The following is a 20,207-nucleotide window of genomic DNA, read 5'->3' as shown; positions in this document are numbered from 1 at the left end:
AGGTCCCTGCGCTATGCCCAAACATGCGTGTACCCTGGGTATGTGACCAAAGTCTGTGTTTAACTGTGTGATGCGTGTCAGGATTGATCTAACATGAGAGCCCAGGATAGGCTGTCAGCTCTGGACTGGATGCCAAATACCATCAGATCAAGCCATCATGCAGGCATTTAGATCGTGGAAATGGAGCATAAAATAACAATTTGGATTGGTCTTTGACAGGGTAGGATTCTTTGAAATAAAAGTGATTTTTACAAGGGACCATTAGCATCCAAAGGAAAGGAAGGGCTTCTCCTTAGCAATGTTGCTGTGACTGGCACAAGGTCTTGCTCCTGAAAGTCCCTAACTTTCAGAAAGGAAGAAAGTAATTTTCCTACCCTACAGCAGAGACTGAGGAAAGGGGACCTAAAAAGCTTTCAAATGCATAAAATCTTGCTGCAAAGAAAAGGAAACAATCTCTTTGTCACAGTTACAACGGGCAGGACAAGATGACACAGGCTTAAATTGCCGTAAGAAAAGCTCTCAGACACCAAGGATAATGTTGTAAAATATACCTCCTGGGGAGGTTATGGGCATTTACTGTCGGAGGCCTTTAAGAAGAGGTTAGAAAAACATCTTTCTTTCGTGTGATAGTTTAGATGTAGTTGATGCTGCCTAGGCAGGAGGAGGGGAAGTCCAGATCAAGGTTTTTTTCAATCCCTCCCAGCCCTATTTTTCTATTATTTTTCTACGGACAAGCTCTCCCTACATCAACTTGCATAATTTTCCCTTTCTGTAGCTCAGCAGTTAATTTGAGGCTTGTGGGAAGGAGGACATTGCAGGCCTGAGGTGCAAGAGACTGTTTATTTGGTATAAAGGTAGAAGTATTTGGGGAGCTGGGGAGAGACTCCTGTATTATAAATGCGTACGTATGTGAATAACCTCTCTTAGCACCAAACCCAGTGTAAGTAGGTAGAATGGTATCAAAGGACTTGAATATTCATTAGATTTTCATTTTACAAATGGGGAATGAAGGACACAGAGGTCTGAACCATCTGCAATGACACAGCAAGTTATCAAAATGAGCCTGAAAATTCGATCCTGTGGCTCCTGAAGTGACCTGTCCTCCTCCTGCTCTCCATTCCCTGCCCTGCCCCCCTTCCCCCTTAGCAAGCCATGTAAGACTACAAGAGCTGCAGCATTTCCTCCCACAAGTCTTGCTGGCAGCTGGGGGAAGTCAGACTACAATAGTGTCGGTAACTTCTGCTGTAACAAGAACACACATCACAAAGATGATCATTACCAAGGGAAAAAAAAACACCTAAAGCTTCCTTAGGACTTGCACCTTGCAGAGCTGGTCTTGGGCTGTTAATCTCCATCTCTGTTCTTTAATTCGCCCCTTTCAGTCTAACCTTTGACAGAAAGAATATATTCTTCTACCCAACTATTATCTATAAAAATAAAAAAAAAGACAGAATGAAAGACACACTACTGCTAAAGAACAAAATTATTCTTTATACAAGTGCAGAAGAATTCACAAGCGTTTGCAAGTGAAGCATTGCTCCAGCTCACTGTGTAAAAGGAGCAGTCTAGCTCAGCATTTGCTGACCACTTTCCTAAGGCTGTTCTAATTAAAACCTAAAGGAAATCAAAATCAGAGCCTAAGAGTAGAACAAAAAATCTATCATCATAAAGTATAATAAAGCCAGTGCCAATCCTTCTGCACTATGCCTTACCAAACTGCATAGGCTTGCTTCCATATCCCACATGCCAATGCTGGAACCCAAAGAGGACCCATACATGAATCACCCACAGGAGGTCCTGCCTCTCCCAACTGACTATGCTGAGATGCACCAGGGTCCAAATTAATTTTGAATTAATTTGAAAGAACTCTGCTAGGCTCTAAAAGCCCCATATGTAGACCAAACAGAATTTGGATTCACCATTACCAGTGAGACAAAACAAGAATTAAAGAATAATGAATTAAGAATACATAAAGAATGCAAAAATCTGAAACATGTCCCAGAAGAATCAAAGGGTTTAATGTTTTAATTGGTCATTTTCTCAAAAAAAAACCCCAATATATGCTTCTGTGTCACTGGTATAAATATAATCAAATTCTTTGCATGCTTAAGTCTTTCCTAGCTTATTCAAATGGCGTATTTAACTTTTGATTTATAAATCAAGGGATATTGCTCACTGCCATAAGATGCATTCCACTGGGGCTCAAAGTCTTTAGTAGATCCACACTGTGCGTACTTTCTCCTGATGGTTTCACATTCATGTTCATCAACACTCAGCAAGAACCATAAACAAAGCCCTTCTCTTGGATGCACACATGCAGTTCCCATTGACTTTGCTGGATTTCAGCTGACTTCAGTAAGAACTCTGTGTGCATGCAGAAGGGCAAAACTTGGCTCTGCACATTTAATAAAATTACATCACTAGATACCTTATAAATGAAGGGCAATGCAGGCCATACTGAAAAATAATATAAACTGAAAACCTGAAAGTATAGCCAGATAAGTTCAAATTTCAGCCAAGTTTTCCCAGAATAATAAAAAGGGGACACATTTTGGGCAAGATGAAACAAAACTCCTGTTACATCTCATTTACCAGAGTGTGCTCGGCTCCCTTTAGCAGGACAAAGTGTGAAACCCAGATATTTACATAGGGCAATGAATGATCTTGTTGATACAGCAATGATATTGGCATATGAAATGATTAAGTAAAGGTCAAGATGCAAACTGTGACTTGCTAACTCATTTTCTGCATCTATACCCTGCTCTGTAATTTATGAAGCTCATTGCAATGAATTAAAAGTGAATACCACACTGGAAAAAGTAATTAATGATACGATCTTAATAACTAATATTATGTTATTTTGAATCTACTTTAATAGTGGTACTTTAAAGATCTCAAATGCTTGAATCAGGAGTATCTATCTTAAAACCCTTCGAATCCCACCCACCTGGTCAAAACAACACTACAACAAAGATCCTACACAAGCTAGGAACAACAGCCCCCTTCCAAATTTCAAGTAACATCTAGCAACACATAACTTGCCAGGTACATTAGCTAACACACACTAAGCAAAGCAATGCCATGTGCTTTCTCCAAATTTCTTTCCTCTATTTTAGACTTACTCATTCTATGATGTAATAACCTGTGCCTTTTACTGCCTCTTTAGAAATATCTACGTATGAGTACAAAGAATATTCTGACTTCTAAATAATTCAACGACCAACAGGCTTCCTTGCACTTGATGTTTGGCTGATAAGCGCTCATTAGCCTGCAATTACAAATTTATACACAGAAGTACTCAGGGATGGAAATCACAGAGGGGGCTTGATGTTCATGTTTGTTTTTTCCCCCTCTAAGCAAGAACATCTCTGATGATTTTCACACTTAAATAGCAGAACAGATTTTATGAATCATTTTTTCTTCTTCATTGGAACAACCCTTATTCCCTGCTGCATTATAATACTGAGTCACTTTGCATAAAGTTGGTCATGACTGCCAAGTCAAGGGGCACAGGAGGGAAACGGACAAAATGCTCTGAACTCACATGTGTGATGGGATACATATCAAGCTGCTTCTTGAAGCAAATTATTTAAAGACAGGGGGAAAAAATCATTACAAGACAAGATCAAGTAAGGGAAAACTATTTCATAGATATTGAAAACATCCAGTAAATCTAATACTGATGATCAAAGGAATCGTAAAGAAGGTTTTTGGGGGGTTTGTTGGTTTGTTTTTTTTAAATGAAGCAAGGGCCTGGCTTGCTCCAAATGCTGAATTGTACTGGTCATTCATGCTAGGTCAGCCAGTAAAACAATTAGTGTAGTGGAATCTTTTCCTCCCAAACTATGGCACTGTCAAATGAATAGTTACAAGATCTGGTGAGGCTTTGCTGTCTCAAACCCACCTCCCCTCAACATCCACACCCTGACACTGGCAGCCTACACAGACACTCATCTGCCTCAGAACTTCTTCATGTAACTCCAGGTCTACTTTGTGTTGGCTCCAGTGGAGCACGAGCTTAGTGAATTTACAGTGTGTTACAAGGAACATCTATTTCAGGTTGGCCTTTTTCAATTCTGGGTTCACAACAGGGAAAGGAAGGGTTCCCTGCTTGTCCCCTCAGTCCTAGAGAGGCAGGGCTGGTGCAAGGAGGGAGCTTTTGATTTATTAGGGGTTTTAAATGCATAGCATGACTATTGGATGAGTGAAATAAAATTAGGTACCTTACATGACCATTTTTTCAAGACAGCTGATTTTAAAGAGTTAAAGAAAAAAAACCACAGCAAAACATGCCAGCCAAACACTCTGCTTTTCTGCATGTCCTGTTTAAGCAATGACACATGAAGAACTTCACATTCAAACAATTACCTGGTACTTTAAATGGGACACTAAGAGAATAACACTTTAAAATGTATTCACACAGCATGAGACTAATCATCCTCCTGGGAATATCGGTGCAAATCAGAGTAACTCCTCCGAGGTCAATTGAAGTACACCAGCACAAAACAAATGTGAGGCAGAGGGGAATCAGGCCCCATCTACCTCTATTTTAATGCAGAGGTTGCAGATCATCTGCAATGATAAAGTGAACAACATAAATATAACTGACATCTATTCAATTGATCTCACATCCTGCCGACTATTCACAGCTCCAAATATAGGGCTGAAGAACAATGGTTCAAGGAAGGGAGGCAGAAATCCCGGTTCTAACTCATTCACACATTCCTGTCTGCTAATACCGCCGACTTGAACTGCCTTCATCTCCTCACACTGCTAAATCATCGTAGGCTTAATTTGACATTGTCCCTTAGCTCCTGAAGAACTTCTCCTTACAACAACAAAACACCAGGATGCATGGGAGAGAAGAGACATGCAAAAATCTGTGCAAGCATAAGAACCTATGGACAAACAAGCAAGCAAATCCCTAACATACCGTATAAATAAAAGGCACTAGCAAACTGATTAATTATTTGGAAATCTGGCACTGAGAAAGAATGGTATATGCACAAGGGAGGAAGACTATAATATGAAGCTATTGTAAAGTATGGTGCCATTTGTGCTAATTTAAGTGGATCCGTAATTATTTCCTGCAACTTCATGATGTCCTGAGCCAGCTTCCCTCTCCCCTGCCGGGCTGATAAAAGGATCCTTAGCAACACACTAAATACATTATGCAATGTATTGAATACTACCGAGAAAAAGCACTGAATTACACTGAAACAAAGAACATCAGGTGCGAATATCACCACCTCCAGGGAAAGATCACCTTTAACTATTTATCACGTCAGTAAACGCAGGATTCTCTTGTATTTCTGTCACCGGCACCTAATGGCATTTGCTACGTTTAACAAAGTTAAGGCGAATTTTACCTCAAATCTACTTAGGCTGGAGCTCTTTGACCGAGACTTCTTGCGGAGATAGACCGAGAAGAACCGACGCACTGTGAACTTCTTCATGTTCATGTCCATTGCCCTGTCCCAGCTGCGGCACGGAGCACGACAGAGCTGCGGCGCCGCCGGAGAAAGCTAGCGCATCCCGATTGCCCCCTATTTGTATCCACAGGCAGGAGATCCTCCAAACGTCTGCTTCTGTTCATCAAGCCGGGCACGGCTAGACCTGCCAGAGGTACGCTGCCGGAGCCATGGGAGCCCGCGGCCGGCTGCTGGCTCTTCAGAGCATAAAGGCTTTACGCTCCCTCTCGCTTCACACTGTTTACATTTCGGTGCTGCGAGCGGAACTCTCTCCCTGCTCCCTCTCTCCCTCGCCTTAGGTCCTACTACACCCAATCAGGCTCTGCTCGGCTGCATGCATAATCAGCTCCGGCAGATGACAGCTCCTGCGTCCCAGGCGTAGCAGGTTTGAGATAAATATTAGATGTGTCTATTGCTTTGCACTCCCTCTCCTCTCAGTCAGGCTCTTTCAATTTCCTGGTTTCTGAATCACATGGGGAATAGGCACATGCTGCACTTCTGTTTTTAGCTCGGAATTTCAACGCTGCTATAATTACTGAGGGCGATGGTGGTCAGAGCCGAGAAGAAATCAGCTCCTGCCTGAGAGTCTCTCCGGGGAGGAGGCTGAAAGACGCCATGACCCCACTGCTGGAGCAGATGGGTCTGAACCTCCTTTTATTCTGGGGAGTATGCAAAACAACATTGCCTCCCCCCCAAATCAAAAAGCTTCAAATTCTGTTCACAGATTACCCGCCTGCTTTACACTGAAGTACCTAACGCTGGCTGGCACAGCCCTGAAAATAGAAATCACAATCTAAATGGTTAAGTATTCCTATTCTTATTGCACTACAGCAGGGAGTTACAGCCCTACTAAGAAGTTAAACGTGTACATCTATTTGCAGGCTGTAATTTTGAGCTGCTCACTGTACTGCAAGCATGCAGACTTAGAGCTGTACCCCCACCTCCCCCAACATAATCACGTTTTTCAGCTTTTCTTCAAAAACTGATGCATCTCAGTGTGATCCAGAGACCAAAGAGCTTTCTCTGCCTGCCTGCACACAGCTCGGGGTCCTTGCCCTTGGCAGCCTTTCCTTTCTGACTACCAAGGAGCACCCAGACATGCCTTTCTCCCATAAACTCATATGGAAAGTGAGTGACTCTGGTGACTTATTATTGACTCAGATAAATAAGCCCAGGGAAAGCTGACACCACTACAGCCTGAGAAGAATCTCGGACGTTAAATGATAATACCACTCCAGTCAATTTGCTTTAAAAGAAAGAAATGTATTTTGCTTTAAGTGCATGTCTGGACTCTGCTGCAAACTACAGTGGGTGGTCATGCTTGTCACTGCCTGCTTTGTTCACAGCTCCTTTGCCCCTCTCTTCTGTCTAAAGCTTACCACAGTCCGTATGTACCTGGAAAGGCATTAAGAAGGAAAAAAAAAAAAAAAAAGAAAAAAGAGGGTTTTGGCATTTATGGTCAGATTGTGGTCAGATTCAGGAGGTCAGATTGGAAAGGCTACCATTAATGCTGGTCTGTACTACAGCCTCTGACTCCTCTGTGCCTGGACGACTGCTGTCTCCCCAGCCTAAGGTAACTGTAGCACAGTGGCAGTCTGTTTTATCCCTTTCTCTTCTCAGCATCTCCTTCTGATGGCTTCTCTAATTCTCTTGGCTGGCAACAAAAATACTTCTAGGGTTTCTTTCAGGGTGCTGCCCCAGTGTAAGCCATGTCAGGTGTAGGAGCCCTTTGCCACTACAGTTGTGTTGGTTCCTGGCTAAACAACCTGGAACAGGGGCAAGTGTCCCAGCAAAACTAAGCTACCTGTAGGTGCACCAAAGCCCTTTTCACCAGCAAAACAATAAACAGGTAAAGAAGCAATTTTGTTGGAATAACTCAAGGCCAAAATTATTTGCTGATGCAGCCTGTCTAGTTTCATGTCTCCTCACCACTCTGCATCAGCAAAATCCCAAGTGGCAGAAAGGCCCCAGGGACTCACCTGATTATCTGACCACCCTGCCCTGCCCTGCTACACCGCACAGCCACTGCTACTGCTCTCAGAGGGCTGCCCTGACACCGGTGAGGCCAGGCTTCCTGCTGGCAAAGGCTTTTGGCAGCCTCACACATTCCTACCTGTGTAAGCCACCTAAGCTTTCAATAGTGGTTGCTACTCTGACAGGTTCAGAGTAGTTCCCTTCCCATCACAGATACAACAAAATCCCACCTGGATGCCAACATCTTTATTAGTGCAGAGGAAATGGTAGTTTCCCAGCTTTGAATACACGCTGGGTGTATATCCCACTCTATGTAGTAACAAGCAGTATATGAATGCCTGTTACTATTTATACTTAAACATTTACCACAACCTTCCCATTCCATTATGCATGTAGCCCTTTCACATACAAAGACATGCCATCACCATTTAATGTACATGCTCTGTTAATAAACTTCCAAGATTACACAGGCTATGACTTAATACCCATCAGGTACACTTATTAGATTCCGAATTTTATTCTTTACAACAACAAAACCACCAAACAAACAACCAAAACAGTTACAATGTGTTGGTAATTTTTTGTGAACATCAGAGCAACAGCTAGCCTTCAATGCTAAAAGTTAGACTGTAACATGGACAGCATGTCCAGGCTAAGGGGTAAGTCTCTTACATCCCTGTCAAGACACAGGCATGGCAATAGGCATGATCTCCTTGCTTCCTTACACCCCATTCAGCCAGGTGATTAGGGACTAAATACAGAAAACACAACCAACCATCGGTGCCAAGACATTGCTCTTTGCCTTTTGGGCAGCAGAGCAACAGAGATATTGCAGAGTAATCTTCCAACTATAAAAAACAACCGAGTTGCAAAAAAGAACATTAAAAAGAGTAAAAATAGAGAAACGAAACAGAGTGCATCAGCATGTAAAACTAAAGCATACAGACAAATATCTGAAGAGCAAATTCCACTGCAGTTCCATGCACATGGTATGCTTCAAAACACAGCACTTAATTTTGCTTCAGAAAAGCAAATGAGAAGAGGCTTCAAAAACATTAACTCAAACTTTTAGTTAATCAGACAATACCCACTTTTCCCAGTGACTCTAATAAAAAGATGAAAGCTAAAAAATAAATTAGAACATTAATCATTACATTTATAAACATATAACTGTCAGATCAACCTACAATGCGAATAATTCATTGCACTTAGAAATTCATGGCTGTAAATTATTTATCGGCTCCCCTCTGAGAAATTTTAACTGATGAAGAACCTGATGTAAAAAGAATTCACCAAATGTCTTCATTTAAGACAAGAATAAACAACAAAACTGGTGGAGGGGGGCATATGATGCATTGTCATCAACCAGTAATATTCTATTCTGAATCTGTATTCTGAAATATACTTTTTAAAACTACAATCACATTTGCGGTAACACTAAATAAATAAATACAAGACCATGGCAGCTGCTCCTCCCAGTGAATTTAATACCCGAATAAAGTTTACTTCAGCTGGAAAAGGGCTTTAAAAAAAAAACAAAAAAAGCCCAAAACAAGAATTCAAGACAAACTCACCAACAGAAATAACTTGAAATCAGATATTACACATCCACGGTTTCAGCTTTTAAAAGATAAGTGGGAAATTCCCAATTAATATCCAACAAAAGCTAAACGTCCTTTCTGGACATGTACAAATGGACCACATCAACAGTAGTAACAGACTGGAGGACCCAGACTTAGGAAATTCACATGGGGCAGTGAAGCAGCCTCTACAGAACTCAAGTGAGAAGGATGCCAGTGGCCGATGCTGGATGAATCATCAATTTCTAAAGAAACACAATAGCTTGAGCTAATCATTTGCATGAAAGAACACACAAGTCCAAGATGTCTGCCAGAAACCACAGGCTGGATGACAAAGTTATTGAAAAAAATGTGGTATAACTATATTATACAACACATCAGACCTTATTTCCAATATTTTGCTGATTTTTTATGTGAATCAACAATTTATGAGCAAACCCAGAATGACTGCTACTTGAACAAATTTAGCAATAGCTGTAAAAGTAAAAACATGAGTCGATAGTATCTTCCTTACAAATGCAATCGGTATTACCTATCCTTCCTCAAGAAGTTAATCAGAAAACCAGAAAAAAATGCAGAGAGAAGTAAGAAAGCATCAGAGGCACAGACACCACAGAGAGAAAAATTAAGATTAGCAGAACGTGGCATGTAGAGAAAAGGGAAAACAAGACTCCCACAAGAGGGGCCCAAGAGACAACGCTACAGAAAAGGTGAATTAGACAGTGCCATTTATGCTGTCAATAAAGAAAATCAGAAGCAAGAACAGATGTTTCGAAAAGACACCAAATAGCAGAATAAGGAACAACACTTTCCCCCAGGTAAGTAAATGGTATATGACCCTTCGGTGATTGCCATTTCCTTGTCTTGAATGCTGGGCAAACTTCCACATGTTTTTTGTTTCTGCAATGTACAAGTGAGGTAGTTATTTTTCTTATTGATGACTCTTTTACAAAATATGACGGGCTTTGCCCAAATAAATGCCTGGACTTTGCTCTCACTAGACCAGTGTACCAATGTGTGTCCCAGCCTTTCCAGCTGTCGTACCTAGTTAAACACCTTGTCCAGTTTAGCATGCCACTTAGTTGACTGGAATTTTCTCTCTCTCAGAAAACAGGTACGCTACCCTACCAGCACTGTGGAATACAGGCAGTGACTTGCCACCTCAGATATTCTTCTCACCAGCAGTAATAAGTGATCAGCAATGTTGGCTGGATGAGCATATAAGGGAATAGGCAGGAAAGAAAGTGTTTGTTCTCCCTTCTCTCACGTCCTCCTGCTCCTATCTGCATATCACAAAGTTCAGTAATTTTCAACCTTTTCCATACATGAACCGCAAGAATTTTCCAGTGGAGGTGCAGGCCCCTTCAGCCATTTTGCAAACTAAAATCACTGCTTAGAAGGGAAAAGAAAGCAAAGTCATACGTCTTGTCTATCTGTTTCTGATGAACTGGCAGGATGGTCAAAGAACTCTTGGGCCACAGCCTTCTCTACTCCAGAGAGCAACGTATTTTGTAGGCCGTAACAGGCCTACAATACCTGTTTAATCTTGCACTTTTATAGTCTCAAGGCCTCGGGAGTCTGGACAAAGGTAGAATACCTCTTATACCCACATATGTCTAACTCCTTAATTGCTCAAAGCATTATCCGGCACACTGGCAATTACATGAAACGTGATTAGGATAAACACAAGTGCAGCAATCACAGGAGAGAATGACTCGCTTTGAAAAAGACCAGTATTGCTCAATATGGTGATATTCCAATTAGTGGATTCCATTCAACATCTTCAAATGTTCTTAAAACTGAGCATCAAAATAAGTTCTTGGTAGATTTGAAGCTGGTGTTTTGCAGGGATATAAGTAGCTTTAGATGGAAAATCTTTCATAGTTTTCCATTAGAGTACTTCAGCAGATGAGATTAAAAGAATTTACTTAGTGGCACTGAGAGGCCAAACCATCTCTGTATGTGTCGTGCTGGTGCAGAAGAGGTCTCTTTGCTGCAGTTGCCTAAAAATCCACTTCCTCAATCCCTCCTAAATGCCCACTAGTCACATGATGATAGAGTAGTGTTACTTTCAGAGATACCAAATGGGGAGCCCTGCAAGGACATACGGCTTGTTCTTATTTGTGCAGGGAGAACTGGGACCGCTGCAGAAACAATAGCTTCAGGACAAGATAACAAGATTTGATTGAGTTTTTGGCAGATGACAGATGTTTTAACTCTCAAAAGCATCTCGTGTTAGTTCTTGAACATCAGATTGGCAAGTGTCGCAACTGCTGCATTGACTGCTCCCATATGTGCTTTGCTACGCAGAGACTCACACAAATGTGCAACAGCATCACTGGCCACATACACGTCGGTTGGCTGTGGACTACTTCTAGGATGGAGGTCAGGCTGTCTACCAATCTGCATTGAAAACAGGCCAGGAAAAGCACCAGCTTCAATTTTCTTTTTTTCTTTTTAATGATGTTACTTCGAGTTTTACTTTCTTGGCTGATACTGTACACTGGTCTTGCTGGATTTTGGTGGCTTAGATAAGAGCATAAGGCAAAGAACCGAAAATCCCAACCTGCATTATATTACATAAGCTTCTACTCCAGCATGGTTGAAGGAGGTTGCTGAAGATACAATTCTGCTTTCTTGCCTTTGGATAAGTAGAAAATCTTGTCTGTTCTCCTATAATGGACTAGAGGTTTCTTAGAAAGAAGGATGCTACTTGGTAACTCAATAAAGAACATCTCATCACGTGAGTATTTATGAATATCCACTTTGAGTGAACATTATCCAATACAAAATTGGATGGAAGAATTTCATTACACGCAGCATGTTTACTGTTTATTCAGACCAGCCATGAACAATACTAAAAATGAATACATTCATTAGAAATCTGCTAATAGGCAAATTTACCTTGATAGGCTCTGAAACATATCATACACCTAACAGGAAAAACAGTATGTGGAACAGCTATTGAAACCCTCATTTTTACTTTTAATAATCATTGACAGAGCGAACTGACACTGCAGTAAGCAGAAAAGCCAGACCAATGTTTGCCATTGAAATCCTGTGAGAGAGACAAATGTAGAATGGAACTTGCAAACTTTTATTCAGGAAAGCATCAATTTTAGGTAAAATTTTCCCCTTCAATTAGCTAATAGAACTATACACCAAAGTACAGAAGTAAACTGCGTAGACAAAAAGCTTCATATTTAGTTGAGCTGAGTGATCTGAATTAATATCCTTCTTCTGTATCTGAGACTATTTTGTATGACCTTGGAGAACCTTAAACTCTCTGGCTATGTCTAGCTCCAGGGCATGTACAAAACGCAGTCACACACTGGATCCTCTATTAGAATGGGGGCACGGATTGCAGTTTTTATCGTCTTCTTTCCTACTGGCACCCCATGTCCCCAGCAAAGAAAATCCAGCTATTTTTAGTCTGTAAGGAGCTGGAGTGCAGTCCAGCAAGGTTCCTGATTTTGACAAGTGGGTGTGTAAACTCAAGATGGACCCTAAAGGTTTGCACCTGCGCTGCAGTTTAGTCATGCCTGTTTCAAACTGGGCTTGAGCACTCCGCCGCCGCATGAGAGCTCTTTCAGAGTAAACACACAGATTGTTAGCCAAAATTTCACTTTAAGCCTGGCAAATGTTTGTTGGTTTTGTTTACAGAAACAGATTAACTATGAGTAATGTTGAAAAAGATTAAACCAAAGGGACATGCAAATTTACTTTGGTAGGCATTACATCTAGCAGGGCAAATGACATACAGGATATTTTCAAATATATTACACACCTAACACTTGCTGAAAAACAGGCTTAAGGTTGTATGAACACCTACCCCATGTTAGATACCACAAAGGTGAGATTCATAAATAAAAATGTCAGTAGCCACTCTTGAAATCTTTAGCACTGGGTTCCTTCTTGTTGGACTTGTATTTCTTTTTGGACAAATGCTGAAGGACTGCTTTAAACTACTGTAATAACAGTACTTAGGTCCAGATTACAGGCACAGCTCTCCCTGCCTATTTTTGAAATAGAAGCTGAAGAAACAGGCAGAGGAAAAAAAAAAAAAGGTCTGAAGCGTTGTGATACACCCCCTCTTTATGTCTGTAATACAGCTACCATGGGAAGTGTGAAACAAAAATCATGCAAAATTGTTTTCACCTTCAATAAAGTTAGCTAGATTCCATCTGATATTTACCAAACCACATAATTCACTTAGAACAATATAGCCCAAGGCTCCATTTTATGGCCAACAAACTAAAACCAGTATTAAACTCATCTTCCATCTACTTTATGTAGTAAAGCTAAAGAAATTGGCATGAGGACTTCATAACACCAGAAAGTGAGAAGGATGTGGGAATAGTACTAGCAAAATTACTATGTTAGCATCTACTCTAAGATGTGTGACATCATGAAGCAATAAAACCTGAGTTTGAAAACATCCCCATGCCCTGGGCTGCACATGTATATCCTCACAGCAGCATTCAACTGTAGAAGTGTATGTGTAGGCAGCTCATTTGGGATCAGTGACCTCCACCCAACAGCTGACCAAAGACAGAGGGATGAACAGCGGGGCTCTGCATACCGCAAGGACTATGTGGCTTCAGAGCCAGGCATTGTTGTTCAGTGAAAGCACCATAGGTGAAAGCAAGAAAGATAAGCCATACAAATGTCTCTGTTTTAGGAGTGATCGCTGTTACGAAGCTGGAGTCTGCTATAATTTGCCTATTTTCAATATGCTAGATGACCTTTTCCTTATTTGAATTCAGCTACATAAAGTGTCACCTTCTCTTAACTCTAGTGCCACATCTCCCACCTAAGCCGCCAGGCAGCAGGAAGCACAGGATACACTTTCTGCATAACTGAGTCTGCCTACGTTGGAGGTGAGCCTTCCTGACTGATGCTTCAACAAATATCTGGAAGAAATTTCAACATCTTGTATATGTCTTCCTACTCATCCATCAAGTGTGTGAAATTAGTTACAAAGTCCAAATGTTTGATTAATCTAATGACAACCCAGTTGATAAAAAAGTGTCAACTCATCATACTAAGTCAATTAAAGTCTTTGACATCTTTCAGTGAATTTAGTATATCCTCTCAAATCCTGAAATAGCTCTATAATTCAACATGAGGTATAAACAGAAATAAGCAACACTGACTATGTATAACACAAACACATATGAAACAAGAATCTATTTCCCATATGTGCAATGCCAAATTGGCAGTTTGTTGTGTCTGTTTTTCATCAACTAGAGATTAAAATGTAGAATTAATTCTATCATAAAGTAAGCCATACTATTTAATAGAAAATTCAAATGCTTATTCATACACGTAGATATACTGATTAAAATCCTACAGAACTTCTGCTGTCCTCCTTAGTACACTATGGGGCACAACACACATTTGTGGCCAAGTGAAACTGTCTACCTAAATACAGCGATTGCTATTCAAACAAAATGAAATATGCTTCAACACACAACACAACTTCATTATTTCACCAGCACTTTGTTTTTGAATCAATGAAAAATCCTTTAGGAACCACCTCTGTCTGAAGTGTAAATTTAGGTTTATGTCACAAAGCAGCCATCTCAAGTTCATAAAGCACGCAGTGTATAGCGTGTGATTCACATGCTATACGTTCACTGAAATGTGACACTTTTGTCCTAGTACATTACTGGGATCTGGGTTTGTGTTCTGATACCTCCTTTGATGTCTGATATGCAATCTTATCACACAAAGTGATGTGGGACAGAACATCTACCCATTAGGAGACTGGCAAAGACTGAGATTGTTCTTTCACTTCAACTCCCAAAGGAGAAAGTTCCTTGGATACGAGGAACAAATAATACAATTACTACACAAACTTGTAAGAAGGTTCCCTCTCCCTCCATTACAGACAATAAAGACTTTTTACATCTTCCAGAGCACTTTTAAAGGGCAGCTTGCTATGGTTGGACTTCCAAGGAAACATACACAAGCAAGGCCATCAAGGAGCATTTCAAAAGGCACAGCAGAGCCTTGCTGCTGTACATCTTGGGGACTGGAAACTGCTTTATCACTGCAATTTTACTATATTCTTAACATGTACAGTATCTTTTCTCCCTTTCTTCACTCCTGAGTTCTCACCTCCTCTCTGACACCCTATTCCTCAGATCTTCTCTTCAGATGCATGATTCACGTCTTCTTACCTTCATTTCTCTTAAATCTTGAAAACTGAAATAGCAGTTTAAAAAAAAAAAAAAACACAACCAACCAAAACTTGAGCTTGAAGGGAAAAGGATTGCTTTCTGATAGTTGATTTTTAGGGACTATCTTATGGCACATCTCTAGAGTTCAGAAGGTCCAAAAACATGCAAGAAAAAATATGAGTGGGAAGGAATCAGAAAAGGACATTCAGGGGGCTATACCTGACGTGTAGCAACACAGGCTGGTAACAGAGAGAAATCCTTTTAGTAGCAGGACTGATTTTTGCAGTATTATTGGGTGTCTCCTAGCACACGTGACTTCAGAATCTCTTGGCTTCTGGAGTCACAGCAATACATATGAAATATCAGATTTCACTGAAAAGGAAAATACAACTTGTTGCCCTGGTCCTGTTAACCTGCTGCAAGATGGGTGCAGCTAGAAGAGATGCTGGAAAATGGGAAATGGAACAGAGTTCACGGGAAGGAGGAGTGGAGCTAATGCCACCTGCTTCTCACAGTGCTAGTGGTGGGTTTGGAGGCTGTGTGCAGGTTTGTTGCATTTTAGACAAAAGGATCTTGGATCATAAAAAGGATATTGTTAGTCCTGGAATAAGCCATCACTTGTGGCCTCACTCTGCCATCTCCAGGCCAGCATTTCCTTCTTGCTCCCTGTTGGCACAAGTATTCACACAGCCACAGGATGAACCAAACTGAAGAACTGGTCAAAGTTAAAACCGGGACAAAAAACACCCTGGAATATTAATTTTAAAGCAGTTCATCTCCCTGATCTGATTCACTCTACAAATATCCATGTCTACTCAGTATTTTCTCCTGTTGCGGGTACAGAAATGTGTGCTTGCAAGGTGGCTTTGCCTTCTCTATTGACAGGGATGAGTTATACCAACACAAATTGCCTGCTTCCCGGATATGAAAGGAGCATGCTGCTGCTGCCTGGCCCAGCAGAACTAGAATCACTGATTGGGCCATGTCAAACTACCTTTGAGATCATAGCAGAGATTAAGGTAATAGTTCTGGTACAGAAAGAGTATTTTAAAACATCCTAAAGTATTTTTCTGTATTATAAAACTAGCAGAAGTGAATTGGCTGAAAACATACAAAACCTAGAACCATCCATTGCCATTATATGGTTTCCAAAAAGTTGAATCTATAAAAGGTTCTCAAGTTGTTTAAAAGGAAAAAGATCCCAAAGGATGAAAAAGAGTAACCTATCACTGCACTGCAGAAATATACAGGATAACAGAATGGCCAGGATTGGAAGGGACCTCTGGAGATCATCCAGTCCAACCCCCTGCTAAAGCAGGTTCTCCTAGAGCAGGTTGCATAGAATCATGTCCAGGTGGGTTTTGAATGTCTCCAGAGAAGACTCCACAGCTTCTCTGGGCAGCCTGTTCCAGTGCTCTGTCACCCTCAAGGTAAACAAGTTCTTCCTCATATTCAGATGGAACTTCTTGTGTTTCAGTTTGTGCCCATTGCCCCTTGTCCTGAACCTTGGCACTACTGAAAAGGGCCTGGCCCCCTCCTCTTGACACTCACCCCTAAGATACTTGTACTTGTCCAGGTCATTGATGAATAAGTTGAACAAGAGATTTCAGGAACCTACACTGCTGTTTTACTGACTCAGAGGTGCCAAGTCCACCCACTGGGAAAGCCAAGAAGCCTACTGGAATTCACTGCGTTCCCCTTTAGTGCAGAAGTTCAGTCACTGGGAGCGTAGGGCAAAATTTACAGGGGCGTTAACTGGCATCACACTAACTGATTTTCTGAATAATATTTTCTGCCATTTGTCTGACCTAGTCTTCTGTGACTGCTAATGCTTTACCTGTCAGGCTATTCCATGTTCTGCTACATCTGTATAACTGCACACGCAAATGCACACATCTTACAAATCTTTGTATGTAACTAGCATTTACACTAGTACACTTAGAACTAGGTTAGATGCTACAGGTCTGAGACATCTGTGTGAATGCAAATGGCATGACCCGAGCTCTACAGTTTGGATGTTTGATGCACATTGCTCAGTGAATTTGAGAGCCATTATCAAATGTAACATGGATGTAACCACAGGCAGCCAATCCACATATAAATTGCGCAAACTCTTATAAACTTGGTTTAATGGCATCACAAAGTCATCGCGTAGTTAGTTAAGTTTCCAGTACTTGCTGCTCCCCTTGGGAGGCTGTCTAGAAACTCACTTTCCTATTCACTCTAGTGCTTGCCCTAGATGCACCACAGCCAACTTAAAATCACTTGCTCCTATGCCAGCACCTTTCTTTAAGTATTTCTTTTCCCTACTTATAAGTAGATTTTGTTTTTTAAAGGTAATCATATCTCCTCCCAGTCTTGATTTGGCTGTGCTAAATGTGAGTGGGCTCTTTTAACCTCCCCTCTCTCAACCATCTCCCCATGCTTGTGTCCCAATAGACAGCCCTGTCCTAGAGTTGTTCATGTCTGTATTAATCTTCCTTCAAGATGCCATGAACAGAAGAGGTTTTATCAGAGCCTCAGTAGTAACATTGATTAGAAGTTCTTCATCGCAAGAAGTATTTCAGGGTTTTCCTCAATTTATCTATGACTATTTCAGATTTGTGGTTCACTGTTGCCCTGCACTGGAACTGAGCAGGAGACAAAGCCAGTCTTCCTCAGTGGTGTAGTCTAACTGGCATTTCTATACCTGTTATGTACTCAGTGGAGAGAGACAGAAAGCTCTGAAATCCCCTCTTTGGATCCTTTGAGGTGCACAGGGTAAGAGGTATTATTTATCTTCTGGAATGCCTTTACATTGACTGCAAAAGGAGCCTAGGCCATTATCTTTTATTAGATGTCTAACTTTAGGGAGCTAGAGTGAGACAAATTCTTCCCTTCAGTACCTGATTTGGCTCGGTGATTTACTGATTTAATTCTATTTTTAATAGCACAGAAATGAGCATCAACCACTTTTCCTATGCAATGATGTGGTTCTCTGTATTGTTGGCACTTCCAAATTCTATGCTAGCAGCAAATTTCACCTTCTTTTTCTTAGCTTTTGTTTTGATGCTATTTATAAAAGTATTAAACCAGGACAGTCTCAAGATCACTCCTTTGGGACCTCTAACATCAATGCCTTTCTGATGCCAAAGAAGATGTTCCTCTGGGCAGCATATGTTTTCTTCCTTTTCTTTTCACAAAATTTATATTCTTTCAAGATGGGGGGGGGGGGGGGGGGGGGGGGAAGACAAAGGCTAAAGATTGCATGCCATACACAATAACATATTGTGTAAGTATAAATGTAAGCCATACACTGAAAAGTATTTAAACTCACACCCGAAATGTAAGTTTCTTTTTTTACAGCATCATTTTAAAAATCATTAAGATTTTGGTATTTTAACAGAATTTTTAACACATTTGGAGCTAGAAATACCACTATAACCAAAGCGTTGTTAATTATTTGCTATGTTAATGGCATACATCTAGCTTGTAATTGGACCTAAGGCTCCCTCTTTGCTTTTTGTGGGCTGGGAGGCGTTCTGCTGGACTTACGAAAACATTTTACAGCTCCAAAGCAGTGTTTCTTGCTATGAATTATTTCATACGCTGACCTGACTTGGGACCAAGGCTACTTTAAGGACACAGCGTGAACACGCATCTTCCATTTTTAATGTTCATTCAACAGGCAAAAATCTTAAGCAGTAGTTAGAAAATATGAGGTAGGAGAATGAGACCAACTTTTGAAAAATCAAGCACTTGTCAGCCTTTTTTGTCTATAGATCTTCCACACGCTTCTCTCTCCCAATTCCCTGTATCAGAGAGTTCCAAATTATAACCTACAATCTCAGACACATGGGAGATAAGAAGTAGTGGAGGACAAAGAAAAGTTTGTTATGCTGCCAATTCAGAAAGAATTAAGAAAAAGGAGGTTCTTTGATAATGCCATTCTTGTTCTGTGGAGCCACAGAGTCCCTCGCCCAAACTATACAGCCTTAAACCAATTTTATCTAGCCACGGATCCTCCAGAAAGGGGGTTAGAAGGGAAGGATTTCAAGGGACAGGTAGGAAATCAATTTAAGAGAGACATAAAGCAAAAAAGAAATGGGGGACTCTAGAATTCAGAAAACAAGCATTACAGCAGATAGGCCATCTCCCTTTTCCTCCTTCATCGCTCCCTCAGGACAGAAACCCGCTTTATAATCCTGTGCTGAAGTCATTAGTTAGTTGCATTACCACATCAGAGGAGCATTCTGACCTTTTCTGTACAACTGAATTCTTTTATCAGGTCTTGAATTTTACAGACCATTAAGAAATTGTGAGGGGCTGGGTTTTCTTATGTGGGTTTTTTCATGTTTTTCTGCCTCTTGGAATCATTAGTGGTCAAAATCCACATTGGTTGTATGCCCTAACAGTGCATTTCTTCCCTTGATAAATAAGCAATTCTCATTTAAAAGTATATAAACCTATTTATTTTATAAAGTAATTTAACTAGTTGTCTCTATTACTTCCATTTGGACATGTGCTTTTGACCAGATTGCTTGATACTTGTAGAAGTGAAGCAGCCCAAAATTTTCTTATCTCCAAGAATCTCAACATCAGAACCCAAACATACACTCCTGTGACTACTGGCAACAGCAGCATTGCTTTCTCCATGCAACTTCACTGTATCAAAACAGAAAAAGAAAAAAAAAAAAAAAAAAAAAAGGCAATTGCCCTGAACCAGAAATTGTTATTGCTAACCTTTATGCATTCATGATAAGCAATAAACTGTGGAAACACTACCTGCATTATTTAAAGTAGTCTTCAAGGATACATGGGATTTTTTATACTGCTTAAAGTTTCTTACAACTCAGTAAGTATCTTTCATCGACCAATAATTAATGTTTAAAAAAAAAAAAGATGACAAGACACAATTCACCTAGCCACTAACATGATAGCCACCGGACATGCTGGCATGTGTTCTTGAAACTTGCATGCATTCATGTCTATCCTGAGGAATAATACGGGATTACCTT

The 20,207-nt window shown here is 40.7% G+C and overlaps 1 protein-coding gene across 2 annotated transcripts in view; it reads right to left on the bottom strand.

The window, feature by feature from the left end:
* Positions 1-20,207, bottom strand: part of RPS6KA2 (ribosomal protein S6 kinase A2) — a 279,807-nt gene that overhangs the window by 178,186 nt on the left and 81,414 nt on the right. Inside the window, exon 1 of one of the 2 annotated variants that reach the window (XM_040598481.1) lies at positions 5,370-5,922. The exons of the other annotated variant lie outside the window; for it this stretch is intronic. Within the exon in view, the coding sequence (XP_040454415.1) occupies positions 5,370-5,468 (99 nt within the window). The 5' untranslated portion in view covers positions 5,469-5,922. Of the gene's footprint in view, positions 1-5,369; positions 5,923-20,207 lie in introns of those variants that run through there. 2 annotated transcript variants of the gene reach the window in all.

The sequence above is a fragment of the Falco naumanni genome, chromosome 6 (assembly GCF_017639655.2).
Source record: "Falco naumanni isolate bFalNau1 chromosome 6, bFalNau1.pat, whole genome shotgun sequence".
Lineage (NCBI taxonomy): Eukaryota > Metazoa > Chordata > Aves > Falconiformes > Falconidae > Falco > Falco naumanni.
Note: the sequence above shows the minus strand (reverse complement) of the source record. Positions and strands in the feature narration are given on the sequence as shown.